This window comes from Halichondria panicea, chromosome 1 (assembly GCF_963675165.1).
Source record: "Halichondria panicea chromosome 1, odHalPani1.1, whole genome shotgun sequence".
Classification (NCBI taxonomy): Eukaryota; Metazoa; Porifera; class Demospongiae; order Suberitida; family Halichondriidae; genus Halichondria; species Halichondria panicea.
The window spans coordinates 4,472,303-4,498,215 of NC_087377.1; the positions used below are offsets into that span (position 1 = coordinate 4,472,303).

Below are 25,913 nucleotides of genomic sequence, written 5' to 3' on the forward strand. Positions count from 1 at the left end.
GTCTGGAAGATAACAGATTATATAGACAATGGATAAGCCTCTATTTGAAGAAACAGAGACGGCCTTCCAGGCAGTAGATCTAGGCTCCACAGTGCAAGTGGGGCAGCCTCCTCGCTATGGAGTGGTCAAGTAGTTGGGAATGTTCCCAAGAGGCAGTGCCTGCGTGCCTGAGCCATGCGCCAATGGCCGGCTGGTATTGAGCTGGTAAGATACTGAATTATAATAGAGCTAGCTCTGTGTACGTGTGTATATGTGTGTGTGTGCATGTGTGTGTGTATGCAATGCGTCACTGTGACTACCGTATTACTAGAATATTTTGCGGGTGAAAATCTTTGCGAATGAGCCAAATCAGCAGAAAATTTGACCCTTTTCAATTAACTAGCTAGATACATGTATTGCGTTCGGGCAAGGATCGTGTGTATTTACTGTAGGTTTTGCGGATTTTATTGTTTCGAATTGATCAACCCTCGCAAAATTCACAAATGTTTAATTCTCGCAAAACATTCTAGTAATACGGCCTACCTACCTGTGCTCTCCTCACAGGATGGGTACTGGCCTAAGGATTGTGGGGACGGATCATTTGAGGGACATAGCTACTTTACTTGTGAGCATGGCCATGGATGGATACTTCCACCCTCTCAAGAATGTCCAACCAAATCAGAGCCTGGCCAATGACCCTGTACCTGCCATCATCTGGGGCAACAGCATGCCAGCCGAGAATCGTGAGCTCCATTCGTGTAATAAAAAATAAGTTACCAAGCATCGCAATTAGGTATAGTCAGGTGACATCGTAGGACATTGTGACATTAATTATCTATACATAAATCAAATGCATGACTTTCCCCCCCCCCCCCTCCAGCACTACAGGACCCCCTGGAGGAACTGGAGGAACAATCCACAACACCCCCTGCACAGGTCTATGTGGGGGAGAAGAGAGGGATCCAGGGTCACTATAACTCCTCCTACATCGACTCTACCATCTTTGGTCTGTTTGCCCTCAGTGATGTCTTCAACACAATGTTCCTGGCACCAGACAAAGATGCTCCGGCCAGCAGACAAGAGTTTAAGGACCTCCTCGCCAAAAAAATAATCAATCCTCTCAGAAAGTGAGTTGTATGTGTATGTGACCTTACTCCCAACAACCATTTCTTCATGCTATAGTATCAGGCATACCGTATTAACTAGAATATTTTGCTGGTGAAAAACCTTTGCAAATGAGCCAAATCAGCAGAAAATTTGACCCTTTGCGATCTAACTATTGCGTTCTGGCAAGGATCGTGTGTATTTACTAGTAATAATTTAGGTTTTGCGGATTTTATTGTTGCGAATTGAACAAAATTCGCAAATGTTTGATGCTCGCAAAACAGTCTAGTAATACAGTATTCATTATTTAAGTAGATCTATTGACATTCATTATCAGGAATGGAGTAGTGAGGTTTGAGTCAGTGATGGAGCTGACGAGAATGATTGAGGACCTGAAGAGACAGCAACAGCCTTCAAGTGAGTCAACCTAGCCATAACTCGAGAAAGAAACTTTAGTTTGCTAATCCACGAATCGAGAACGTGGCTAGAAGCCTATAGAAGCTGGAACACTGCAAAAAATTTTGTTTGAAACTACATTCCATAATCGTTTTAACATTATTCTTAAACAGTTGAATCAACTTAATATTTAGTAAAATAAAAAGACAACGTTAAAATAATCAGTATATGTGGTTTTAACTTAAAATATTGTAGAATCACACAATGTCTTTTATTTCTACAATAATTTACATAGAATCTATTATTGATATCTTAAATCAAACTAACAAACTCATTTTGATTAAATTATATTTGAAACTCTATCATGCAGCATGTTAGAATACAATATATAAATTTAGATTTAACAATAATAATATTAATTTTGTTCTAACACAGGCACACATATAATTATATACAATCAATATTTTTAACAATCCATTTATAATAGCATGAGTGATGTGAAATTATATATACAGTCATGAATATTGTAAGCAAGTTTGCATAGAACCATAGATATAGAGGACCTAGAGAAACTAAATGAAATTGTGGGCGTGGCTATGCTAAGTCTAAGATTGCGCATGCTCAGTAGATCTAGATCTGTGAAACCATGTGCTCCAAAAAAAGAGAAGACACCCTTACTATAATTATGCTGGACATTTGCTGCTATAAATCTGACTGTGATGATACTTCTGTGAGAGGTGAGGGACAGACATGAAGTGTTCTCAACAGTATAATTATAAAACTTTAATAGGTATGACTGTGACTCGACTACACCAAGTGGATGATGATACTTCTAGTTCTGTAAGAGGTGAGGGACAGACATGAAATGTTCTCAACAGTATAATTATAAGGCTTTAATAGGTATGACTGTGACTACACCAAGTGGATGATGATACTTCTGTGAGAGGTGAGGGACAAGCATAAAGTGTCTAGTTTTCTGGTGAACACTGTCACTGTCAATATACCTCTAAGCATATACTTTTTCCTACAGAAATTCCTTAAACTGGCAAGCTTGACATGCGAGAACAAACGAAACAAACAGACGAATGGATAGAAGTGGCGTCATTGTTGGATATCCTCTCGGTGATTGATAATACACGGTAATAATTAATATCAATAACAATGATGTATTTACTATTATAGGTGGACTCTGCATGGTCAAGAGTGATCGGTTTGTCCAGTATGTTAAACCAAGGAGAATTACTATTATTAATTTAAAACTGTCCTTCTAATTTAACATTGTATACCATTGTCTCACTCAGTTGTCACGAACGTTTCCTATCACTATTTTTGTATTAACATGTTATTTATTGAATTGAATAATAATTGTTATACCGATTCATTTGTAAATCGTTGTTTTAGGAATTTATTTAGCTATAATGAGTCTTATTTATTATAATAAGTATTTTCTTAATGGTTGTTTTAATGTATGGCTTAAGTAGATTTGACAATAAAACACAATAGTTTTAACCTAGCAATAATAATGTTAAAACTACATTTATACATTAATACTTATAAGTATTTTTAAATAGTTGTTATAATTATTACATAAAAGTTGAATTGACGCTTTTTGTACTTCGTTAAAGCTACATTAATAAATGTCACCTCAGTTTCAATTGTTTTGACCATTAAAAAAATTGTTAAATTGATTAATTTTTTTTGTAGTGAACAGACACACAGACACACACACAGTCAGCTTTACCGTATCCCTCATGCGGCTACGCCTCGAGGCATAATTATGCTAGTAATTTTAATATGCAACTGGGATTGTGCTATAGACGTATGGGGAGAGTTGGCGTGCCTCCAAAGATCTAACACACTGTTTTTGATTATCAAGGTCGGACATCTATTAGCTATAATTATATACCCACGGTTAGCTTTAGTGCAGTCTATGCATGCAACAAGCAATGGACCAAATTGGAAACTATATATTGGATGGCACTGTGTTACGTAATAAAAAAACATGTGGGAGCAACACGGAAGACGGTAAGCTGATCACGAAGCTGAAAACCCTGTTTAAGCTAGTTTTATAGAAAAAAAATGATGAATCACGAGTATTAGAGTTAGTATAACAATTTAATTGTCATTGCACACTTCACTGATGTGCAGATTTGATGGATATCATTGGCTGTAGGTCACATGATCAGCAATGTAACATATTCCGCCGGGGCAGTTGTTAGAAAATAAGCCACGACGTGCAATTACTGCATGGTCCAGATGTGCTATATTAATTGCACTGCTTCACTGTACAAAACCCCAGTGCTTGTGATGAATGATGTGTACATGTATACAGTACTTGAATTTCAGTTCAGTCAGGAGGTGATCTCCATAGCAGAAGAGATTGGAGCAGTAAGTGTCTGTTTGGAGATAGCTAGCAACCTGCCCAGAAATGTGGAAATAAGATTAGTCTCACAAGATGGAAATGCCACTGGTATATATAACTATATAATCATGCAGTGTAGCCATGTTGTTCACTCCCCCTCTCTATATAGAGCCGAGGGACTACACTGCTGTCTACACCACGGTCACGTTCCTCAGTGGAACTGCTCGTGATGGTCCAGGATCTCACATGTGCTTAGACATTAAGCTATCTGATGATAGTATAGTTGAGATGGATGAGGTGTTCCTGTTGACAGCACACTCTCTTGCTCCTAATGTCAACATCATCAATACTGCCACTGTTATTATCGTCAATAGTGATGGTAGGTGAAATATTGATGTGTGATCATTGCACAAATGTGGCGTTGGCTTGTTTCCATCCAATACAGACTCTGCCACTATTATCATGGTCCATAATAATAGTTATATCCTAACTGTTCGTTTATAGTTGAAAGTGGACTCTACATGCAACTATACACTTCATCTGTACGAGGGCCCACAACTGACGATGGTAGTGTAGAAGTTGAGTTACAGAATGGCTTCAGGTTCCTGGAACAACAGTATACTTACGTCATAGTAAGTTTTCCAAATTGTGTTACATAGATTCACCATAATATTAGGTGGGCAGCAATGGACATGTAACACTAAACGGATCCGCTACGTTTATTACTAACGTAGAATCGCTCCCTTTTTCTTCATCTCCATTTCTAGAGCCCCCTTCTTGTCAGATATCAATCCATCTAGGGGAGGACTAGTATTCTACAGAGAGACCCAAGACGATCTGCTCTTCACACGAGCTACCAATGAAGTGAGGACTGCCTTCCCTAACCACCCCACCTTCACTCCTGTGTCCTTGTTCATTGCAACTTGGCTTCAATTAAGTTCCACCCGTATCTGGCGATGGGGTTAGTTTAGTAACAAGTATGATCACCACAATTAATTATTCATTATTATACAGACGAATACTTTCCAAATCATTATGGCAACAGATGGTCAAGCTTCATTTGTCACCTTTATATACGATGACACACAATGGACAGACGATGGTCAGGATGGTTTTGCTCCACTGGCTGGAATCAATGGTAGTGATAATTATGGTTCGCTCTGTGGCTCTACCTGGGTCTTCGTCAAATGATATCAGGAACCTCACAACCACTAGCAACGTGGAGGTGCCTGGTTTGTGGATTTACAGGGTGGATTCTTCAGACATCATTGCTCCTGCATGGAAGAACTCGCTAGCCACCATGTGATGTGAGCTCCCCCCATATACATGTCTGAGTTTGCATGTGCTTATTATTATTCTTGAATGTCTTTTATAATAGGTTCAAGCTAGCTAGAGGCAATTAACTTCTGTAGTAACTCATCTATATTAACATAGTAGTGACAGATTTTTCTGTGTACAAGTAACATCATAGTGTTGTGTTTTGTTTGCCCACGAGGCTTTATTAATGTCATTACACAACATGAAATTAAACTGTTGGAGGAAGGATTACATATATATATGTTGCTATTCTCCTGATCTAGATATCTTACGCTTATATATTAGCAGTCAAATGTTGTCAAATAATATTACAACAACAAAGGAGCATGCTATCAACTTGTCAATATTGATCAAAGTTGATATTGGATTGTGTGGTAGATTGGAGTGTCATGAATGCGATTATCCTTTGCTGAGCTGTACCCTACATTTAACCGGCTGAAGGACACTATAGATCTATAACCTTTTTGGCTAACTATAGAGCTATAGCAACATCATTCAACATCGTTATATCATTATTTTGTATTTTCAATTCCCTAAAACTACAATAGAAGATAGCAACACAAGGAGAAAGCGTGCGACCAATAATTCTATGTACGAGTACAATGGGTATTTTAAATTATAAGTATTTTATCCACAGGCAAACGTAGCAGAACAATGGCAGTGGCGTTTCTACGAAATACAGTAGGAGGTTGCTGAGAGCTGGCGACAAAGTTTAACTGCCCACGTACAGGAAACCACACCCCCTTTTCTGCACACGACAACTTTTTTATAGTGTCAATCATTAGACGTAGACGTGAAAAAGCTTGGAAATACTGAATATAGCTAGTGCTGCTCCTCCTGAATAGCTCCCAGATAAACAGTAGTAGAAGAAGGTATTATGAGACGGAACCAATTATGAGACAGCTGTTTAAAACAGGAGTGCTTCAGCTATTCTGTCTGCAGTTAATAGCACTATCACTCTAGTATTTTTTCCAAAAGAAATTTGGAGTTGTATGCTTGTGTTGACAGAGATACCACAATAGTTTGTTTAAGTACAGAATTTAATTGGAAAAAACATTTTTAATTGACCAAATTTAAGTGGGTACCAAATGTTTGTAGTAAAATTCACTTGGTATCAGTTAAAACTGTTTTTATAGGCAAAATAATCACTATATTTTAATATTAGAAAGTTCCAGATATGTTAGAACAGCCAATTACCGTTAAAATTAATTAATTGCAATGGTGTCTCGTAAATACCCCCCCTGTCTCATAATACCCAAACCACTTTGAACACTAAAATGCTAGCATTAGCTGCAAACAAAGCACTGTCACTCTTTTTTTTGCTTACATGCAAAGCATATTGACCATAAAAGTTAGTGAACAGGCTATTTAGTTCCCTCAAGATTACTGCAAGACAGGGGGGTCAGAAACATTTAGATGTCTCATAATACCCCCTTGTACTCTAACCTTGAGGCCTATATCTTAAAATGTAGCAGCTAGTACTAGCTAGTCTCGCGGGCCATACTCCACAATCTGATACTACGTATGGTGACTATTGCCAGGTTTTCGTTAGCCTCGACTCAAGTCCGCTTTACAGCGGCCTGGTATACCTTGTATGCGCATGCGCGAAATAATTCCTATATTTATCAGTATTACGCAAGTGATAAAATCGGAAAAAGTACACAAAGGAAAAATACGTAAGACTGCGTGGTTGGTGGTAGAATGTTCAAGACAATGGCAGCCACCAGAATATGCAGATTGTGCTGCAACATTGTTACTTCTACTCGCTGCTCAGCTCTGTTCAGCAAAGAGTCTGTTCAAAGATGCCTTCCAGACAGACTTGGCAAATTGCTAGAGCTGCCAGTTAGTGAATGTGATGGGCTATCTTCATACATTTGTAGAGCTTGCACAAACAAATTCCAGTCTCTGGAGTCTAAACTTAAAGCCTTTAGAAGTATGGCTAAGTGTGGTTTTGAGCAGGGTCGAAATAAGGCTTCCATCTGTAGTCCTATGGTATCAGGTAGGAAGAGAACTAAAGACACCAGTGGGCTTGAAGCATCACCTCACACAGTCCATGCTAGACCTCTAGCAAAACGTCTGACAGTAGGAGCACCTGGAAGAAGGCTTGCTTTCTCAACCAGGGAGGAACGTAGGTTGATTGCAACAAATCATATATGTAGATGACAGGAATCATCTCTTTTTCATAGCGCACACAGACTGTCCTCGTCAGCCACTGCTGTTAGAGTTGACCAATCTCGAGCAGTTTTCTTCTGTTGACGGTATGTTAAACCACCTACAAACGAAATGAACGTAAATTAATATATAGCCATTAACTTAAAGGTTCAGAAGGTGTTGCAAGAGATATTTCCAAGCCTAGTTCGACTGAAACAGTTATGGTGAGGACAACAGATCTGATACTGTAAACACACCAAAATCACACTAATTAATTAAACAATATACAGATCACAGTGAGCTCACCCAGTACAGTGACTGCGAAGTAGATGAAAGTCTCCAGAAATTACGCCAGGCACTGAATAGTGGCAACATTCAGTCTATTGCCAAGGCAGCATTTTCTTGCCCTTCACTGAAGGACCAATTGGTAGAGGGTGTGGTGAAAATTCTTGACGACGAATGTTCCACTCTATGTCGTAACTCTGGGGAGTTTGTCTCTCTATTTCACCGGGTTCCAATTGACAATGTGGAAGCGTTATCGTGGAAACAGGCTGTGTCTGAACTACAGCGAAAGTCTCCGATTCTATTTAGGCTTATCCAGACGATCGTAGGACGTTCAGATCATAGGAACTTGCATAAACGCGGAGAGAGTCACTACCCTGGGATGTGTATGGCCACAGCAATTCTCTTGAAAGAGCGTAACACAAGAATGTGTGGTATTCAGTCGTTTCTGTCTCTCGTACTCTTCAACTGTAGAGTAAACAAAAAGGTTTGTACATGTACATGTACATGTATGATGTGTGTCCACTACGTATTTTCAGATACAGGTATAATTATTATATCACAGAGAGGGATTGGAAACGGAAGTTACCTTGCCACGTTAGGCCAGGGTTTAATCGAGGCTACAAAATGTATGTATGATTGTAACGTTAGTAAAATCTAGACTAGATAGTGCCTGCAGTATACTCCCAACTGTCACCTGAGGAACGTATGGATTGACACATGCAGTACACTGATAATTAAGTATTACCATTATATAGCTAGAAGCATACTCATAAAGATCTCAGAGCATGACACTCTTTGTAGCTATTTTGAAAAACGTATTTTTTCCAAAGGATGCTCACCATTATAGAGGGCATGAGAATGCATGTTGTTTTAGGGGGGCTTTGAATGCATTAATTGCAGTGGTCTTAATTCCAGAAACATCGTTTCCCCAAGTGCTGCACAACCGTACACAGATTTAAAAATTAATGTAACGCGATGCTACCTCCGTTTCCAATCCATCTCCTCTTATATAATTATGATTACATTGAATTACTCACAGGTATACTCCAGGCTGAATCATCTTAGTGTCACTATCAGTTACTGTGCCGTGTTGAAGTTGGTCACGAAAATCAGCAAGCTGTACCAACGTCCTATCGATGCCTGGATTGATGAGGGTGCATGTTTCAAGTTCGTGGGGGACAACGTTGCTAAAACAAAGGGCGTTAGAGACATACGTAGTGACCATCATGGTGAGCTAGTGCAAATGTACAGTTTGTTGGCAAAGGACCATCTCCAGTCTCAACCTTTTCCCCCCTAACCTGGGTTCCCTAAAAATAACTCACTTCCTTCCTACAAAGGCCGACATTGAGGGCATCCAAGAAATTTGGTCGTTCTAGTCGGTCGAATACTGTGCGAGTACATCAAGCCCCTCCAGCGGTACAAACGGTGTGTTGTCAGTCACATTAAGCACCCCCACAGCACAGAGATGGCCAAAAAATCTGAGGTTGTAGTCCTTGATGTTCTACACAAGAATGAGGCAAAGGCCGCAGACATGATAGACATAATGATCGAGAAACATTCATACTTGAAAGATTCTATTGAACTTACTGTTATGTCAGGTGGCGATCAGATGACTTGTGAAAGACAGCGATGTAGCAAAAAACATATGCGAGATGCGGACACTCGCAGTGGACAATTGAAGCAGTTAGAGCCTTGTATAGAGGACTGGCACTGCCTTATGAGTATTCTGGGGGTAGGTGAAGCACTCACTTGGACTTCTTATCGACCCCTTTGTTTCCACTGAGTATACCAGCAGGAACACCACGATCATGTAGACTAGTCACTTGATCTACCATTAGAGACACTAGGGGACAATACTACGCTCACTAGGAGGAGAACTAATTCTATCCAGCTTCTTGTCGAATTAAAAAGGCAAAGTTTGGTAGCAGATAGACTTTCATATCCAGTAGGAACCCACAGGAAAACATCATTCCCTTCGTACAGCATCCGTAGAGTGTCAAGCTGTTTATCCCTCAGAACTAAATGACTTCTCTTCACACAAGAAAGGGCATAAGCCAGAGCGGAAGAGAACTCAGTGTCAGTCGAGCTAGTCATCTTTGCTATATGTAAAGTGTGTAACACGGACCACTAAAATTAGAATACAAAATAGTATACCTGTTTATTTTACTGACAGTATCCACAAATACACGGATTACCCCCTTTTTGGGGTAATGTAAGCGCATGCGCATACAAGGTATACCAGGCCGCTTCTAAAGCGGCCTTGAATCGAGGCTAGGTTTTCGTGTACAGTTCTGGAATTTCGGAACGATGGCATTTCAAGAATTTCCACACAAAAATGCAAAAATGTACCGAAGTATTCAAAAGGGGTGTGGTTTAAAATTGTTCACCATTGCTAAAAGTTGACAAGCTACACTGTACTGAGTCTGTTGGTTGTACAATCAGGCACTCTAAAGGATCAAGACTATCATTTTAATTGTATATTGCTTTCTTGAATATCTAGCTGATGGATAGCTGCAGTCAAGAATGAAAAGAAAGATTAGGGAGCCCAAAAGTCGGCAAAACTATGGTTTCATTTATTCCAAGCAGAAATAGCCATGGCAAGACCTCTTCTCCAGAGTTTAATACTGAACATGAGTGATATGGAAGCAGAAATCAATGCATGCAATAGACAATATTATTTTGCAGCTCTACAGATCTAGATCTACAATTGTTGAGTATGAATCATCTATTGTCTTGATACTGAGTGTGCATTGCATTCAATTTTAATCTTCTGTTTCTCATCATTGTTTATTGCTAAGGTACCAGGACCGGAAGCAATAAGAATGCCAACGGCAATCTTCCCGGTCATGGTTTGGCGGTATGGTGAATCTCCCTGAAAATCTTCGTCTGAATCTTCTCGTTCTAAGACCATTGGAGCCGTATTTTTTGACCAATGTTGAACCGTTGGTTGTGGTTTTAGCTCATCTTCTCGTGCCATCCAGTAGGCACTATAGCATGGCTCAAAGTTTCTACTGATACTGAGCTCGGAATATGGGCTGAAGCTTGACTGAAGCTATTCTGCTTGGTTACATGAGAGGGAACTTTTACAACTAAAAGGTTGTGACCAAGCTGGAGTAGAATGTGGCCCCCAGCAGCTTCCACTTCAGCAGTTGCCTCGTCAATATTCTCAGTGTGAAGCAACATTTCCTCCATGGCGGCAGAACTCCTGTAGAGCAGGTAACATGGAGTAATGTATATGTATAATTATATATACATGCATGTGTAATTATAATGTTAGCATAAACTATACCGATCATTGATCATCGACTGAAAGTTTTGAATGTCTTCGAATAGTTCAGGATGAGGCTTATCTTCATCAGCTTTCAGGTCTTGCAATACCTCATCAATTTCACTAATGAAACAAAGCAAAGAGGCATATTTATGCATGGTGTCAATAAGTAGATCTCTATATATAGGTGGATGGATGCATGCTTGCATGCATGGACTGGTATAATGAAACTGCTGATAAGAGGTATATATAATTATATTCTCAGGCATAACTCACTTGAGCACAGTTTCCAGTTTAGCCTCTTTATCAATCACACCAGCTAGTGATGTGGAAATCATACTGCAAACCACAAGCAGCAACAACTTCATTTCGTTCTATTTGTTTTTCTTGTTCCCTTTGTGTTTGTTGCGGCTTGATATCTCTGAGAGTGAATAACGCTCCATGCATAAGCGTGCTTTTATTGAGTCAGGTATAGCAAATTAAGGCATGCATGCATGCAACAGTTGATTTTACTAACCTGGAGGAGAGACTGTCTGAGCATGCACTTAGTCAGGTACAAGCAAATTAAGTCATGCATGCACAGTTTTACTACGCTTGAGGAGAGACTGTCTGAGCATGCACTTAGTGCATGGCTATAGATCGGAATTCCAACCTAACCAATTATAGATCAAGGATTGACAAAATTAGAAGAAACAAAGAATGACAAGAAGCGTATTCGTTCTATGCATCCCATCATGCATTTATGCACATAATGAATTACATGACATTGTATAGTTGGTCATGCATGCATTGACTATTGCGTAAAGGATTGAGTTTTAAGTTTCTTAAATTTCAAAGTAAACTTGCTTAGTAGAATGTCAAATGGATGGTACATGATCATGAACGTTCCACTTTATTCTCCCAACAAATTATAGCACATAATTATCTACTATATTTCTCCAACGTGCATGCTCCTATTGTTGCTCAATGCTCAACGTTTGCATGCAGATATTATACGAGTACTTGAAAAATTGTACCAATATCTTGCATTTTATTTGACTGTGACCACAATAATTATTGTATTAAGTCTCCTGCTTCTCTTAAATGTCACATTGTTATTAGCAAGGAACTTATCAAACATATTCTTCTAATTGTACTAATTGAAGGTCAATGGAGGATAGAGATATTTGAGTCAGACTATTGCACTAAGCGGCCACATACCACCACAGCTCACGTACTCTGACTAATTGATTGCAGTCCATCATGCATGCAATAGTCATGCATGCATGCATATCTATTTGGGCATGCATGACTATTGCATAATTAATTAAAGAGAGATCAGGTCTTTAAGTTACTATTGCATACCAGAGCTCGTTTACATATAATTGAGTAACGTTTCCAGCACATCATGCATTCATGCACATTTATAGTCTGTCATGCATGACTATAGCTTTTGCGTCTTAAGTTACTTGCATTTTAACACCTGGTAATACAGTAGAATGTCAAATGGGATGCCGGATATATACACATGAATGTTTTACTTCGTTTTTTCCCAACAAATTTAAAGCATATAATCATTTACAATGTGGATATTCACGTGCAGATTTCTGCAACAAGCTCCCACCTGATCTCAATGTTGGCCCCATTTAGTAACCCAATACCCTAGTGAAACCCCTTCCCTTTTCCAAATAATTTATGGTCGGAATGTGCATGATACACTGTTTGATTTATGGACTGTTTTTTGGTGGGGGCATACATTGTGATACTATAATATTATATCACACTATCACAATGATACTGCAGCACTGCATGTAGATTTCTCCAATTCATGTTATATAGTCTAGTGCTCTTATGCAAATCGACGACAGACATGCACGGTCTAAAAAAACCCTAGTTGACTTTGGAGATTAGAGCAAGTTGAAGTTCTACACTGTACTCTTGAGTACACTATTAAACTATCATGCACTCTGAATTATTAGTAACCTTGCCAGTGCTTGTTATGAGTGCTATTAATCCCTCATTGCACGAGTAGCCATACTATTGATTGTTAACAGGGCCGTAGATAGCTTAGGTTTGCAGGGGTGGCAAAATAACAGCTGAAAATTTTTACTTAAAAAAAGGTCAACTGTTATTTCATATCCTCTGAGTAATATGGCAACTTCCAACTTGCTGTGGCACAACTTAGACCAACTAAAACAAGGTAGCTTGAGCTAGAAAGGTACTCCTGCTTCCAGAGGCGAGTGGAGCTCAGAATTTTACCTAAAAAAAGGTCATCACTCGTTCTCAACAGTCAGCATGTGCATCAGATAGCCCTGCCCACATCTCAATTTCATTATACCGCATTGGGCATGTGCAGATCAGTAAATTTGGGATATCTAGACAGACTGCCCCCCCCCCCCCCCCCCCCCCCCCCGCTGTCTACGGCCCTGGTGTGTGTGTGTCTGTGTGTCTGTCTGTGTGTCTGTGTGTCTGTGTAGACTGCTACAGCTGCTCAAGGATCAATGAAGAGTTTCTATAGTCATGTTTTCTTGGATTTTAATTCGTGGATTTGCAAAATAATGCTTCGTTCTCGATGCCTAGTTTAGCTTACATTGCAAAAGAGGGCGTAGAAAAACTTTTCAATAGAGTGTTACTATACTCTATACTTAGTAGCTTCTCTGCACTAGAACGCTAGCTATTGCAATCAGTTTGAAAAGGAACCGCGCACGTGAGCGCGAAAAATTTGAGGCCCCGGTCACAACACCCCCTATATTGTTTGTTGTTGGTGCCTATTAGCGATGTACTCCTGGCAATGTGCATTGACAGGCAACTCCATGTAACCGGTTTGAAATTGTGGACCGATCTATATATAAAGCACTGTAGAAACCACATGTACCAAAAGCAATGGTGGTAAGACTAGGTGATGACCTATCATCCTCTAGCAAAGCTACATGTATAGCAAAAGACCGTGTCTAGATAATGTTGGGTATAGTAACCCTCTCTCTCCCTCTCTCTCTCCCTCTCTCTCTCTCTCTCCCTCTCTCTCTCCTTCTCCCTTTCTCTCTCTCTCTCTCCCTCTCTCTCTCCCTCTCTCTCCCCCTCTCCCTCCCCCTCTCCCTCCCTCTCCCTCTCTCTCTCCCCTCCTATTCCCCCCTCTCTTTTGGGGGGGAAGCTTAACCCTGCTGGAAGAGTGAGAAGAGAGCTGCAAGGCTCCGCTGATGCAGCCATTACCTGAGCCATTACTTTTGGCATCGATCGTTTTTTATTTTTTTAATAATAATCATAGTCGATCATTACCCACCCACTATTTCGATTCTACAAAACCAGAAATGGTATAACCAAGGGCGTATACAGAGAAGAGGGCATGCAACTCGCCCTATTCTCAGAATCATCCGACTTCGGTATTGAGCTATTTTTAGAACTGCCCACAAAAACGCCCACGCGTAACCTTTGACCGCACAAGCTAAATCAAAGTCTTTTTTATATCTGTGCTAGCTAGCTCGATTGCAGCATAGTAAAACTAGTTCTCAGCAGCAGTAATGGCTCGTACTAGCAGTGTCAAAGGCAAAGGCAAACCATCCAACAGTTGCAACTCCAAGAAGATGAAACCTAGGTACAATAAACCTGTCTTCCTGAGTCTCTGGTACTTCTTAACAATACGCCCAGCACTTAACTTCCCGCTCAAAGGGGTTGTCTTGGACCTGGCTGGACTAGGACTGGTCATGACACTTCTCTAAAATAATACTGCACTGTTAGCTAGCTAGCTAGCTAGCAAAGGCAGCTCTGATGTACACGCCCATAATTATAACTCCGTAAACAACACCGCCCACTTGTTCACGTCCGTATACTGGATTCTATTTTTAGCATATCCGGTCTCTGATACGAAGTCGGATGAGTACGTAGGGTACATAGTGAGTTGCATGCCCTCTTCTCTGTATACCCCTTGGTATAACCCTTTCCAGGTCAATCGCACACACAGTTCCAGTTTGCATCTGAGCCCAACCCACCAAATTAGCTTGATGTTATCGCCGCCCCCAATGAAGTGGCTATGGCTTGTAGAGATAGGCGTGGGTCATCAATGGCTGTGCACAAACTAACCATCGATTTTATGCCTTGCTGCTGCCTCGATGGGAGTATGTGTGGCCTTTAAAAGCTGCACTCTGGTCAACTAAGCTGCTTAGCAAGCATGTAGACTATTGTAGAGCTTGTGTCCACTTGTGAAGTGCCTGTGTACACAAATGGCTTGCTGCTTCCTCTTCGAAAATATTCTATGGCTACCAAGATAGTCCAGAGGGTCTACCAATGGATACTACTCAGTCCTACATGCTGTATAGCTTGTTTTAAACCTTTTTTTTTTTTATTGAACAGCTCAGCAGAACTTCAAAGGATAATCGCATTCATGATACTATCCAATCTGCCACAGAATCCAATATCATGCAACATTCACAAGTTGATAACACGCTCCCTCCCAGATTGTTGTTGTAAAATTTACAACAATTTGACCAGTAAAGGGATAAAAAGCTATAGTTTATTTTGGCACCTCCACTGAGGCATCCATTAATTAAGCTCCTCTCCTATAATGACTGTGCGGAATTCAATTCTGTCAACAATAACTTACCTCTTCACCTCTTCCATAACTCTTAATAGTTTTTAAATGAAAGCAAAATGGCGAGAAGCATTAGCACAGCGCAGCTTGCAGCACTCGTTATGATTACCATATCATGTTGATGCATTTGTGCATTTGGGGAGGAATGGTTTTAGTTGCCACAAAATCTCAACGTTTGCTAAGTCACACACTTACAAACCAAATGCATGATTGTGTTTCTTATTAATATCCACCACAGACGCTGTACAATCATATAGTGGCTGGTATTAAAGAGGATAAACGCAAAGAACAATAAAGTTAACAGGGTAAGCTCTTAATTGTGGTTTATCTCCTATTGTATTGTTGGGCTTGTAGTTTCCCTGTTCACTACATTGCATTGTAGGATGGGTACTTTCCCCTTGTACTGCTACGTTTGATTGTAGATAGTTACCATGGAATATTTTACCTTTGTGACTGAGCCAAATCTGAACAATTTTTTGCGCTCTGGCAAGGATCGTGTGTACCTATTTTGGTTTTTAGATTTTTTTGTTGCAAATTGATCAACCCTCGCGATGTTTGCATAATTATGTTTGACGCTCACAAAACATTCTAGTAATACGGTAGAATTCTTTCCGTTTGTACTGCTGTGCTATATATGTTTGATTGAGATAGGGTGCATGCTTTCGGTCCCCTTGTACTAGTAGCCTCGATCCCAGGCCGAGTTTTCGCTTTTATAACGGTTAGGCGAACAACTAGGCCTGGTACTAGTTGTCTGCGCATGCGTCAAATTTTCATTGTATTTGTGGTCGGCAAAAATATTTAATAAATCAATAATCGAAATTTGTACACAGAAAATGCACAGAGTGAGTACACACAAAATATGCACATAGGGAGCTGCTTCACAAGGGTCTGGGGAGTTGCCAGTTGTGCTGCAGCACGATTACAGTGACCCAGGGCAACTTCAAGATGATTGAATGTCTTCAAATTACGTTTCAACGATTTAGCAGGCTGCTGGACTTCTCTGATTCTAGGCCCCAACTCGTAACTCAGTTAAACTTTGCTTGAGAAAACGTAGATTCTCTTGATGCCTCTGAGCTACCCAGCAACGCTCGAACGAGCAGGTCATACTCCAGTCCTGTAAGTATAGGACAATATTAAAGAAACCAAACACGGTTAAACCCTTAAACTGTCCAGTCTCGTCCGTTAGTATAGCCAAGAGGAACAATGTTGGGATAGCTGGATAGTAGCCAATGCTCCTATACAGAGAAGTAGACATTCAAAATACGTGTAGATCTAAACATATTAAATTTCTTGTATTAAACAGGTTATAGTGTCATTGTCGACGAGCTGATGATGGCAGCACCAAGTTCTCTAGCTCACACTCTTCACTTGATCCACCATATTAATGATGATACTATAGTCTACCTAGATCTTTAATACCAAACATGAACAAGACTTGATAGCATAGGGCCCACACAAAAATATCTGACCTTAACAAGCTTGACAAAGCTATACCTCTTCCCTTGTTATTCAGTCTTCAGAATAATGTTTTCTAAGCTTCAGAGAAGAGAGAAGCTTCAGCTAAGAGCCATTCCAATAATGATAAAACGGGAACTGACTTCTAGTACACGATAGTACACGAATATAAATGTCACGAAATTGAACGAGAATATCCATTCGTCAGAATCTGACGAACGACTGACACATGCGCAGACAACTAGTACCATAGTTGTTCGCCTAACCGTTATAAAAGCGAAAACTCGGCCTGGGATCGAGGCTAGTACTTAGTCTCGCGGGCCATACTCCACAATCTGATAGGGCTTAAATTCTGGGCAAACCAAGCTCAGGAAGAAGGGATTACTTTGTCATTTGTGCTGTATTATAAGAAGGCAGCAATCAAGGCTAAAAATCCAGCCTCTTGCTCTAGCTTTGCATCTTGCCACGACGTGTTTGCTGATGCTTTCCTCCAAGCTTACAATTACCCAATTGGTAAAACTGGAAGGGACAAATTAGCACAAGATATCAAAAATAAAGCTAATGCTGATGGTGCTTTCCTTGCTTTCTTCTCTAAGTACAGGCAAAGCCATTTCGCGTATGCGACAGCAGGTGGCGGACCTACATACATGCAGTACAGCAATGACGGTTGGGGGACCAATCAGATTGACAGGGTTTTTGCTCATGAAACTGGACATGTTTTTAACGCTCCGGACGAATACGGAAATGGCTGTTGTTGCGAAAAATTGTATGGCAAGGGAAGCTGCACTGCTAAAAATTCCAACTGCAGGACCTGCACTTCTGTTCAAACTAGCTGCATTATGGAAAATAATAATCTGAGCAACATTTGCGAGAGCAGCAAGAAACACGTGGGTTGGTGCTCTGAGGCTTAAGGAATATTTCTGGACTGCTTTACGGACTTGACTTATACCTCGTGTAGATATAACTATAGATTATAGTTGAGTATAAGCTACAGTTTATTTTATGCGTACCCTCATGCAGTCTCCCCTCTTTATTATAACCATGCAGACATCACTATAGCGTTGCTATTTGTCTGGCACTCAACATTGCGTATGCGCATAACTCGCAGAGTGCATGTCCATTAGGCCTGTGCCAAATATTCCGGAATAATTATTAAATACAGAGGTTTTCAGGTTGGTTGACTATAGTGACTGTGAAATAAACAAAGCATGCGCATAGCTAGAGTCCACCCAGCTACTTCAACCTTTCAATAAACTTACGAAATTCAAAAACTTAAAAACAAGATGCCGATTTAATACTCGTTGGACCTTCGTTGGAGAGTAATTTGGCTCCATCTTGCTCATCACTTGAATTGTAAAGACATATCAAACCAAGTCAGCCTTTCTGAGAGCACTGTCTATAGATGTATTAAAACAAAATTGAAAAACCAAATAATAGATAAATACACACGATCCTTGCCAGAGCGCAAAAAATTGTTCAGCTGATTTGGCTCATTCACAAAGGTAAAATATTCCACGGTATCTACAATCAAACGTAGCAGTACAAAGGGAAAGTACCCATCCTACAATGCAATGTAGTGAACAGGAAAACTACAAGCCCAGCAATACAATAGGAGATAAACCACAAGAGCTTACCCTGTTAACTTTGTTGTTCTTTGCGTATATCCTCTTTAATACCAGCCACGATAATATGATTGTACAGCGTCTGTGGTGGATAATAATAAGAAACGCAATCATGCATTTGGTTTGTAAGTGTGTGACTTAGCAAACGTACGCGTGGAGATTTTGTGGCAACTAAAACCATTCCTCCCCAAATGCATAAATGGATCAACATGATATGGTAATGATAACGAGTGCTGCAAGCTGCGCTGTGCTAATGCTTCTCGCCATTTTGCTTTCGTTTAAAAACTATTAAGAGTTATGGAAGAGGTGAAGAGGTAATTATATACAAGTTATTGTTGACAGAATTGAATTCCACACAGTCATTATAGGAGAGGAGCTTAATTAGTGGATGCCTCGGTGGAGGTGCCAAAACAAACTATAGCTTTTTATACACACAATATTATTTTTGTTTTGGAATTCAGGGAAATTCAAATAGTGGGTAATGATCGACTATGATTGTCGATGCCAAAGTGGTAAAAGGGCAATTATCCAACTCTGTTGAGGCCTCCCATAGGAGGGAGCTTAAAGCTACATGTTAAACTGCTATATAAGTCAGCAACAGGCTAGTCCAGGAAGAACTGTCTGCTTTAGAGAAGATCATGTGGGTGAACGCACTCCTGATACGTCATTCTACAAATCAGTACAATTTCATCAAAAACACAACAAAACGGTGCAAATTATATACATGTTCGTTTCAATTTAAAAGTTTTCTAAACAGAAGTTTCGTGTGAAGATCGTCTGTGCAGTATTTTAGCATATCCAGTGGGGTTTCGATAGTCACTGTAACCTTCATGGTTGTGCTTTGGCGGGTCACTGTTGAAATGATCAGTAACTTGTATTTCATTTCTCAGTCCATAAGCGAAATTGGTTTCCGTGGCTACTTGTTCAGCTTGTAACTGATCTTCAACACTTATCCTGTATGCAGCATTTTCTTCCATAGCAACATCCTCAGCAACGGCCTCAGTAAGTTTTTTTTGCTCTTTGGCCGAGTGGACGTGATCATACTCTACAAAATAGAGCACACCCTAACTTAGAGTGAACTATCAATTGCATGCTTACTGTGTTCATCCTCAGTGATGGGGACTAGCTCCATGTTCAGTTCCACGTAGCCCACCATGGTGCTCAGAACTTTCTCCAACTCGGCTGCTAGCTCATCGAAGGATGGCCTCTCATCAGAATCCTCGTACCAACAGCTGGTCATCAGCGAGAACCTGTAACGAAGAATTCAACATGATTATATAGACAGAAAATGTTTACAGTATAGTTAAACACAACATTACAATCGAAAAGTTGCCACGACATGTTTAAATATTAATGTCGAAAATTTCCTACATCTCTGTGGAGCAGGAAGTATTCTGGGGAGGTTCTAATCTCTTTCCCTCTCTGAGTAGAGCCACTAGGGACATTGGGTCCACTCCAGGGTAGGGGGTCCGGCCACTACTGAAGACCTCCCACACTGTCACACCATATGACCACTGTAGTTGAGGAGACAATAGACAAAGGTCGTAATGTCAAGCAAAATTGAGCATATAAAATTAACACTTCGAGAGCACAAAACTGAAGTCTACAACAACAACAACAAGTTTTATTATAATATACCACGTCGGTCTTCTCGTTGAAGATAGCATCGTTTAGACTCTCTACTGCCATCCATTTGTACGGCAGTTTGACTCCCTCCAAATCACCTTGCCTGAAATATCCATAGCCATACACATCTTCAGCTAGACCAAAATCACCAACTTTGAGGTCACCATTTGAATCCAACCTATATAAAGACACAAAAAATGAAAGTTTATTGTGATCTCAATACGTGGTAACGATCGGAGTGTGTGCACGTTACTAGTATACTAAGACCATACAAACCAGTTCAGTGCCTCACATGCAGTTCCTGGCAGCCAGGTCTCGATGGACGAACTTGTGCCGAGCAAGATACGCCATTCCAAGAGCTATTTGATGACACATCTTCAACAGCAGCTTCCTCACAGCTAACACCTATCAAAAAAATTGTTTTAGTAAATGTGTTGATTTCACGAAAACTCAAAAATTTACTCCAAAAAGCATACTAATTTATTATTTTGATAATAATTATTTTCAGAGAGTTAATGAAATGAACCTTTGGTGTAATCGGATGTTCTTAACTCTATAGTTATCGGTCCACAAAGGTAGATACGAAAACGGTTTCAGAAGAAACACAAAGGGCCGACGTATAATTATTCCATCCACATGCATATGCTATATGGAGAGACCTAGCTTGCTGTATTAATTATAGAGGGTGACCTGCTTATAAAAATTTAATAACTAGAGTACTGAAGTGCTATAGCCCTTGGCTGTTTACTTGACACAATCAATAATAGTAGTACGTATAAAGCATGAAAGCTGGTTAAGTAGCAAGTAACACGAGCAATGAAATTCTATCGTTCCTGGTGGTACAGGATCACTTCAGCTGAAAATACATACCTGGAGAAAAGGACGCATGTAGAAGCTAGAGGCCAACGTGCAAGTTCAAGCTCCTTATAGCTTTTGCTTGCTTTTATACGACAATGAAACTAATAATTTGTTGTGTGAAGGTTATCCATGCTGTACGCAGAGCTATGGCACCCAGGTGAGCAGGCTCATACATTGCAAACAGACAGACAGACAAACAAACAAACAAACAAACGGACTACACACGCTGGCCGCGGCACGGCCTCAGGTAATTACATAGGATTACCATAATAAGATACATCATGCACTTGCTCCTCGTAGTCAAAATAAGATTGGCCTGCATACCTTCTCAGAATCCTCTCCCTCTGCCAACTCTAGGGCAGATCTCTCTTTCTTCAAGTAGTCTAGTAGACTCCCATTAGTCATATACGGCATCACCATGGAAACACCAGGTCCAGCGTCGAGACACACCCCAATCAGGGGCATGACGTGAGGGTGGTGGAATTCTTGCATCTTAGTGATCTCACTCACCATGCTCTGTACGTCACTCGGACTGAACAGACCTGGAGGAAGGAGAGAGTATATACACAGTATAGCGCGACATTTTTAAGGAGCTTAATTTTCGTTGTTTTCAAGTGGTTATAGCTAAAGGTCCACAAAGTACTTAGCTAACGGAATATGCAGCGTCATTTACCAAATAGAGCGACATATATTCGACGAAATGTGTTTAGAGGCACTTCAATGACATTTTCGTGCTATACGGTATAATCATAATAATTATAATGATAATATTATAGTAACAGACAACGTGTGTGTACACACTCTTAAAGCGAGAAGGAAATAATATTAAAGAATCAATACTATACTAAAAATATTGTTCTATAAGTATACCGGTTAATAAGCGCATATAGAAGAAAGAACATATAATATAATATGCGCCTATTATCCGGATGCGGTTATAATTATAGAGATTAACCAAGCCCATAAAATCATGACGTTTCAATGACGCATGCATTAGCTGGCTCGATCATTGTCTGCAAGAGGTCTATAGTCATGCATATCAGCAGTAACACAACTAGTGAAATAGACTTCACATCTATAAAGGAGTGTGGAAACCATGCAGTTGTTGGACAGAAAACTTTGCAGAGAAACCTGCGCCTTCTATCGAGGCTCTAGCTTGGTCTGCTAACCAGTATATGCGCCTATTATAGTTGATGTGCATTTATTTATTTTACCATGTGCACTTTAACCAGTATTGAAAATAAACTTATAGTTTTATACCTTTCAGAGTCTTCAAAGCCACGCCCCTAATGGCAACGTTGTTCCAGTCCATTAGCAGTCCTTTGTACACAATCCCAAAGGCTCCTGGAATGCATGGGAACAGTGATTAATACTCTGCCAGAGATGGACGATATTTTTAATTCTCCCAATCACATTCAATGCTCATAATTAACCCGAGGCGCGCCGTGGCGTCACGGGTTATAGTAGTCTGTCAGTCTGTCTGTGTATTCTGAGTCTACTCATCTAGATGTGATAACACTGTGTTTTTACCATGGATAGCCTCAACACAACAATTAAGGTAGTACTTTTAAATTTGGCAGAGTTTGATGTTAAAGCTTTGTTGTCAAATAAAGCGAGCAAAAGCTAACAAACTAAAAAGCTCGATTCTGTACGTTGGCCTAGATGTACACGCGGCTTTAACTCGAGACTGTAGACTCACTAAATTAACGCCGAGGGTTTGTACTTCAGTGCTCTAGTTATTCTTACGTATTAGTTACCTTGACCGACTGGATCTTGCAGTTTCAGATTAGAGCTGGGAATTCTCATTGATTCTGGAACATACTTCACAATCTCTCGCATTTGATAATCTGCAGACATTCGATTTTTAATTTAATATCACGTATACACCATTTAGTACTTACCCATAAGATTGCTTCGATCAGACAGCTTCCTCATTCTATATAATTATAAAGAGAGAGATGTATCAACTCAACAATACACACAACACAATAGTTACAATATAGTAGCTAGTTCAAATACTGCATGTATAGCACCTTATGTATACCTCATGAAGGCCTCACCTTATAGTAGACACTCTTAGCCTCTCTGCTTTGTTTCGTCTCAACCTTGCATATATACAAGCACATATGCAGGGACCAACAGTTATCACCAGTAGAACAAGAGCACCCACAACTCCGACAGATGTGAAGGTTGCTAACGTATTATTGTCAATGGCCAAGTCTAAACACGTATGATTGAAATAAACAAGATACAACCATAATTATTATGTTAACAGAATAGCAATCATAATGTGGAATAATATTAAGATCCCAAATGAACAGTTTGTGTAGGCCCTCAACAAAGGCCACCGCAGGCTCTGTACAACGGCTAAAACTTTGTTCTCCAAAGATGGTCGTTATAAAGAGGTTTCCACGGCACGCATACATGGACGATTTGAAAAATGAAGACTATACTGGAGTGAGAGAGTGTTACGTCCCATGCAAACCTAGCTGACACAGTACCACTTTATGAAAGCACTGTCCTTTGTATAGAGAGGTATTTAATTATACCTTTCTTATTATTGTCAGTTTGAGTCACGTACGTACGTATATAGGCTGAGGGCTGAGGGTATACTACTCGATAATTTTGACATAATTATGATAATTATGATATATAGTTATACAAGCACACGCAGTACCATACATGTACCTATAGGGCTTACTTGATATGCACGCAGGTTCAGTGCCCGTCCAATCCCCATCGAAGCATATCCTAGTGCTGTCAGGTGTATTAATGCTGAATCCACTGCTACACGAGTAGCTTGCAACAGTTCCATTGGGTTTAGTGTCATTCAACGTGAAACCAATGATGCCACCATTGTCATACACCAAATCACCATGGTCAATTTGAGACAGGTTAGAGCAAAACGCTACAAAAAATGGATACAATTTTGAATGCACTTTTGCACTTACGCACTTAAGCCTTTAACTTTACGTAAATTTCCTCTGTTAAAACGCGTAAATAATAAATTACTAGAAGGAGAGAGTGTCCAAAACAACCTGACAGTATACCACACTATGAAAGCCCTGACCTTGCATGTATAGAGAGGTATGTTTAATACTTTTATTATCATAGTAGGTATGTACATATTCACATCTGATATTCTAAAGCATGATACGGCCGATACACATAACCATAAGCTACATACATACATACTCAAGGCTTACTTGCTATGCACACAGGTGCAGTGGCTGTCCAATCCCCATTGAAGCATGTCCTAGTGGCATTTCCATCCAGTCTGAATCTACTGGGACAAATGTACGTTGCAACAGTTCCATTCTGTTTTAAATTAGTGGCATTCAACAGATCTTCCGTAAGATTGTACATGATATCACCGTTGACAACTTGAGGTAGGTCAGAGCAAAAGGCTAATAATGGAAAAAATTGTAATCATATTATAGTACGTATACAACACAGGAAAAATATCTAAATTTCCTATACTTTCAGGATAGTACAAAATTTCCTGTAGACTTTCCTGTATGAATCTTACACATGTCCTGAACTTCTTCAGGAATAGTAAAGGAAACTATACAGGAAACGTTGCACTATCCTTTGTAAGTAGGTTGCAGGACACTTGCAGGACACCTGCCATTTTTCAGGAAATGTGCAGATTTTATGGGCTGCACTGTAGCAGCACTGTAGCAGGAAATTTAAATATTTTCCCTGTGCAAAATATAAAGAACACTTTTCGTGGACTTAATTTTCGTGTAGGATTGTTAACTCACAAAATCAGCGAACATTAACAAATACGGCAGTCATGCAATTATAATTACATACATGTACTCATGCAGGCTGAGGGCTACACCTTTTAAGCACACACGTTCAGTGCCTGTCCAACCCCCATTCAAGCATATCCTAGTATTGGTTGTTCCATCCAGGATGAATCCATCCATACAAGTGAACGTTGCAACAGTTCCATTTGGTCTAGTACCAATAAACGGATCTTCTTTTGTATCATACTCCAAATTACGATCGGCAATTTCAGGTAGATTAAAGCAAAAGGCTGCAAATAAGAGACAATCATGAAAACAAAATGAATACCACTAGCAGGCAATAGTGAAACCTTATTGTTACCTTGTTATCTTCTAATATTGAAACCTACAGTAAAGACTTAAGTCTGTCCAATCCCCATTCAAGCATATCCTAGTATTGGTTGTTCCGCGTTGCAACAGTTCCATTACAGTAAAGTCTTTACTGTATGTAAATATTATGAGTAACACATTTCCTCCTTCATGCAGTTGTATAAGCACATGCATGGTTTCTATAGTATGCATGGTGCTCAGTATAAAGAGAGGCCTATACATGCACCTTCCAGACATGTTGGCGTTTTTCCCAACCATTCAGTGTTGTTACACGTCCTTGTTTCATCTCCAGAGAGATAGTAACCTTGGTTACACGTGTGTGTGGCGACAGACCCATACGGCCTCCGAGGGAAACCAACAAAATCATATGCGATGTTCCCGTTGGTCAACTGGAGTAAATCATCACACTGACCTGTGTAAATTGATATAATGGTTACCCATTATGAGATTAAAGTCACTCTAAATTATTATGGACATGCACTTCTTGAGATTTATAGAATGAAAATGGTCTTATTTATTAGCTAGCCTTAATGATTTCTGTTAACTTCAACGTGCTTTTGGACTTTGTCGACTGTCCTGATATACGATATATACCCTAATTCTACATTAATGTTGGAGGTTCTATTGAAAACCAATCATAGAGTAATCACACATTATTTATTATAATTATACAAACATGCATCCAGTCGACAAGCTAATGACTGTAGCGTAGGCACACACATGTAGACCCCTATATGGTGATAAGCACGACAGCTGTACGTACCTTGATCGTCTATAATGGTAATGGTGTAAGTTCGTCGTGGTA

General features: G+C 39.9%; 3 protein-coding genes across 16 annotated transcripts in view; 1 reads left to right on the forward strand and 2 right to left on the reverse strand.

The window, feature by feature from the left end:
• The window catches only part of LOC135336874 (ubiquitin carboxyl-terminal hydrolase CYLD-like), a 40,510-nt gene extending 35,121 nt beyond the window's left edge, over positions 1-5,389 (forward strand). The window contains exons 2-10 of one of the 8 annotated variants that reach the window (XM_064532767.1): positions 20-204; positions 544-722; positions 860-1,106; positions 1,421-1,500; positions 3,826-3,949; positions 4,011-4,220; positions 4,287-4,473; positions 4,518-4,802; positions 4,856-5,374. In XM_064532767.1, coding sequence (XP_064388837.1) covers positions 140-204; positions 544-722; positions 860-1,106; positions 1,421-1,500; positions 3,826-3,893 — 639 coding nt within the window. In that variant the 5' untranslated portion in view covers positions 20-139 and the 3' untranslated portion in view covers positions 3,894-3,949; positions 4,011-4,220; positions 4,287-4,473; positions 4,518-4,802; positions 4,856-5,374. The other 7 variants (XM_064532758.1, XM_064532752.1, XM_064532791.1 and 4 more) reach the window with 7 other exon arrangements.
• Positions 1-25,913, reverse strand: part of LOC135335286 (receptor tyrosine-protein kinase erbB-4-like) — a 49,581-nt gene extending 23,668 nt beyond the window's left edge. Inside the window, exons 1-14 of one of the 7 annotated variants that reach the window (XM_064530754.1) lie at positions 25,872-25,913; positions 25,335-25,520; positions 25,129-25,220; positions 24,832-25,029; positions 24,194-24,394; positions 23,689-23,895; positions 23,048-23,207; positions 22,889-22,923; positions 22,745-22,834; positions 22,248-22,331; positions 21,312-21,529; positions 20,422-20,534; positions 20,142-20,307; positions 19,875-20,017 (exon numbers count right to left, since the gene is read on the reverse strand). In XM_064530754.1, the coding sequence (XP_064386824.1) occupies positions 19,875-20,017; positions 20,142-20,307; positions 20,422-20,534; positions 21,312-21,529; positions 22,248-22,331; positions 22,745-22,834; positions 22,889-22,923; positions 23,048-23,207; positions 23,689-23,895; positions 24,194-24,394; positions 24,832-25,029; positions 25,129-25,220; positions 25,335-25,366 (1,739 nt within the window). In that variant the 5' untranslated portion in view covers positions 25,367-25,520; positions 25,872-25,913. The other 6 variants (XM_064530769.1, XM_064530746.1, XM_064530762.1 and 3 more) reach the window with 6 other exon arrangements.
• LOC135337025 (uncharacterized) lies at positions 10,550-11,311 on the reverse strand. The gene is made up of 3 exons (XM_064532924.1): positions 11,139-11,311; positions 10,884-10,985; positions 10,550-10,799 (listed from the first exon to the last, which is right to left on the reverse strand). The coding sequence occupies exons 1-3, from the start codon at positions 11,228-11,230 to the stop codon at positions 10,550-10,552; spliced, it is 444 nt and encodes a 147-aa protein (XP_064388994.1). The 5' UTR covers positions 11,231-11,311.

Coding starts and splice junctions, on each gene's coding strand:
- LOC135337025 (XM_064532924.1), bottom strand. CDS start 11,230: ATGAAGTTGTTGCTGCTTGTGGTTTGCAGTATGATTTCCACATCACTA. Junction 10,986..11,138: donor AAACTGGAAACTGTGCTCAA/GTGAGTTATGCC, acceptor TTGTTTCATTAG/TGAAATTGATGAGGTATTGC. Junction 10,800..10,883: donor CAGTCGATGATCAATGATCG/GTATAGTTTATG, acceptor CCTGCTCTACAG/GAGTTCTGCCGCCATGGAGG.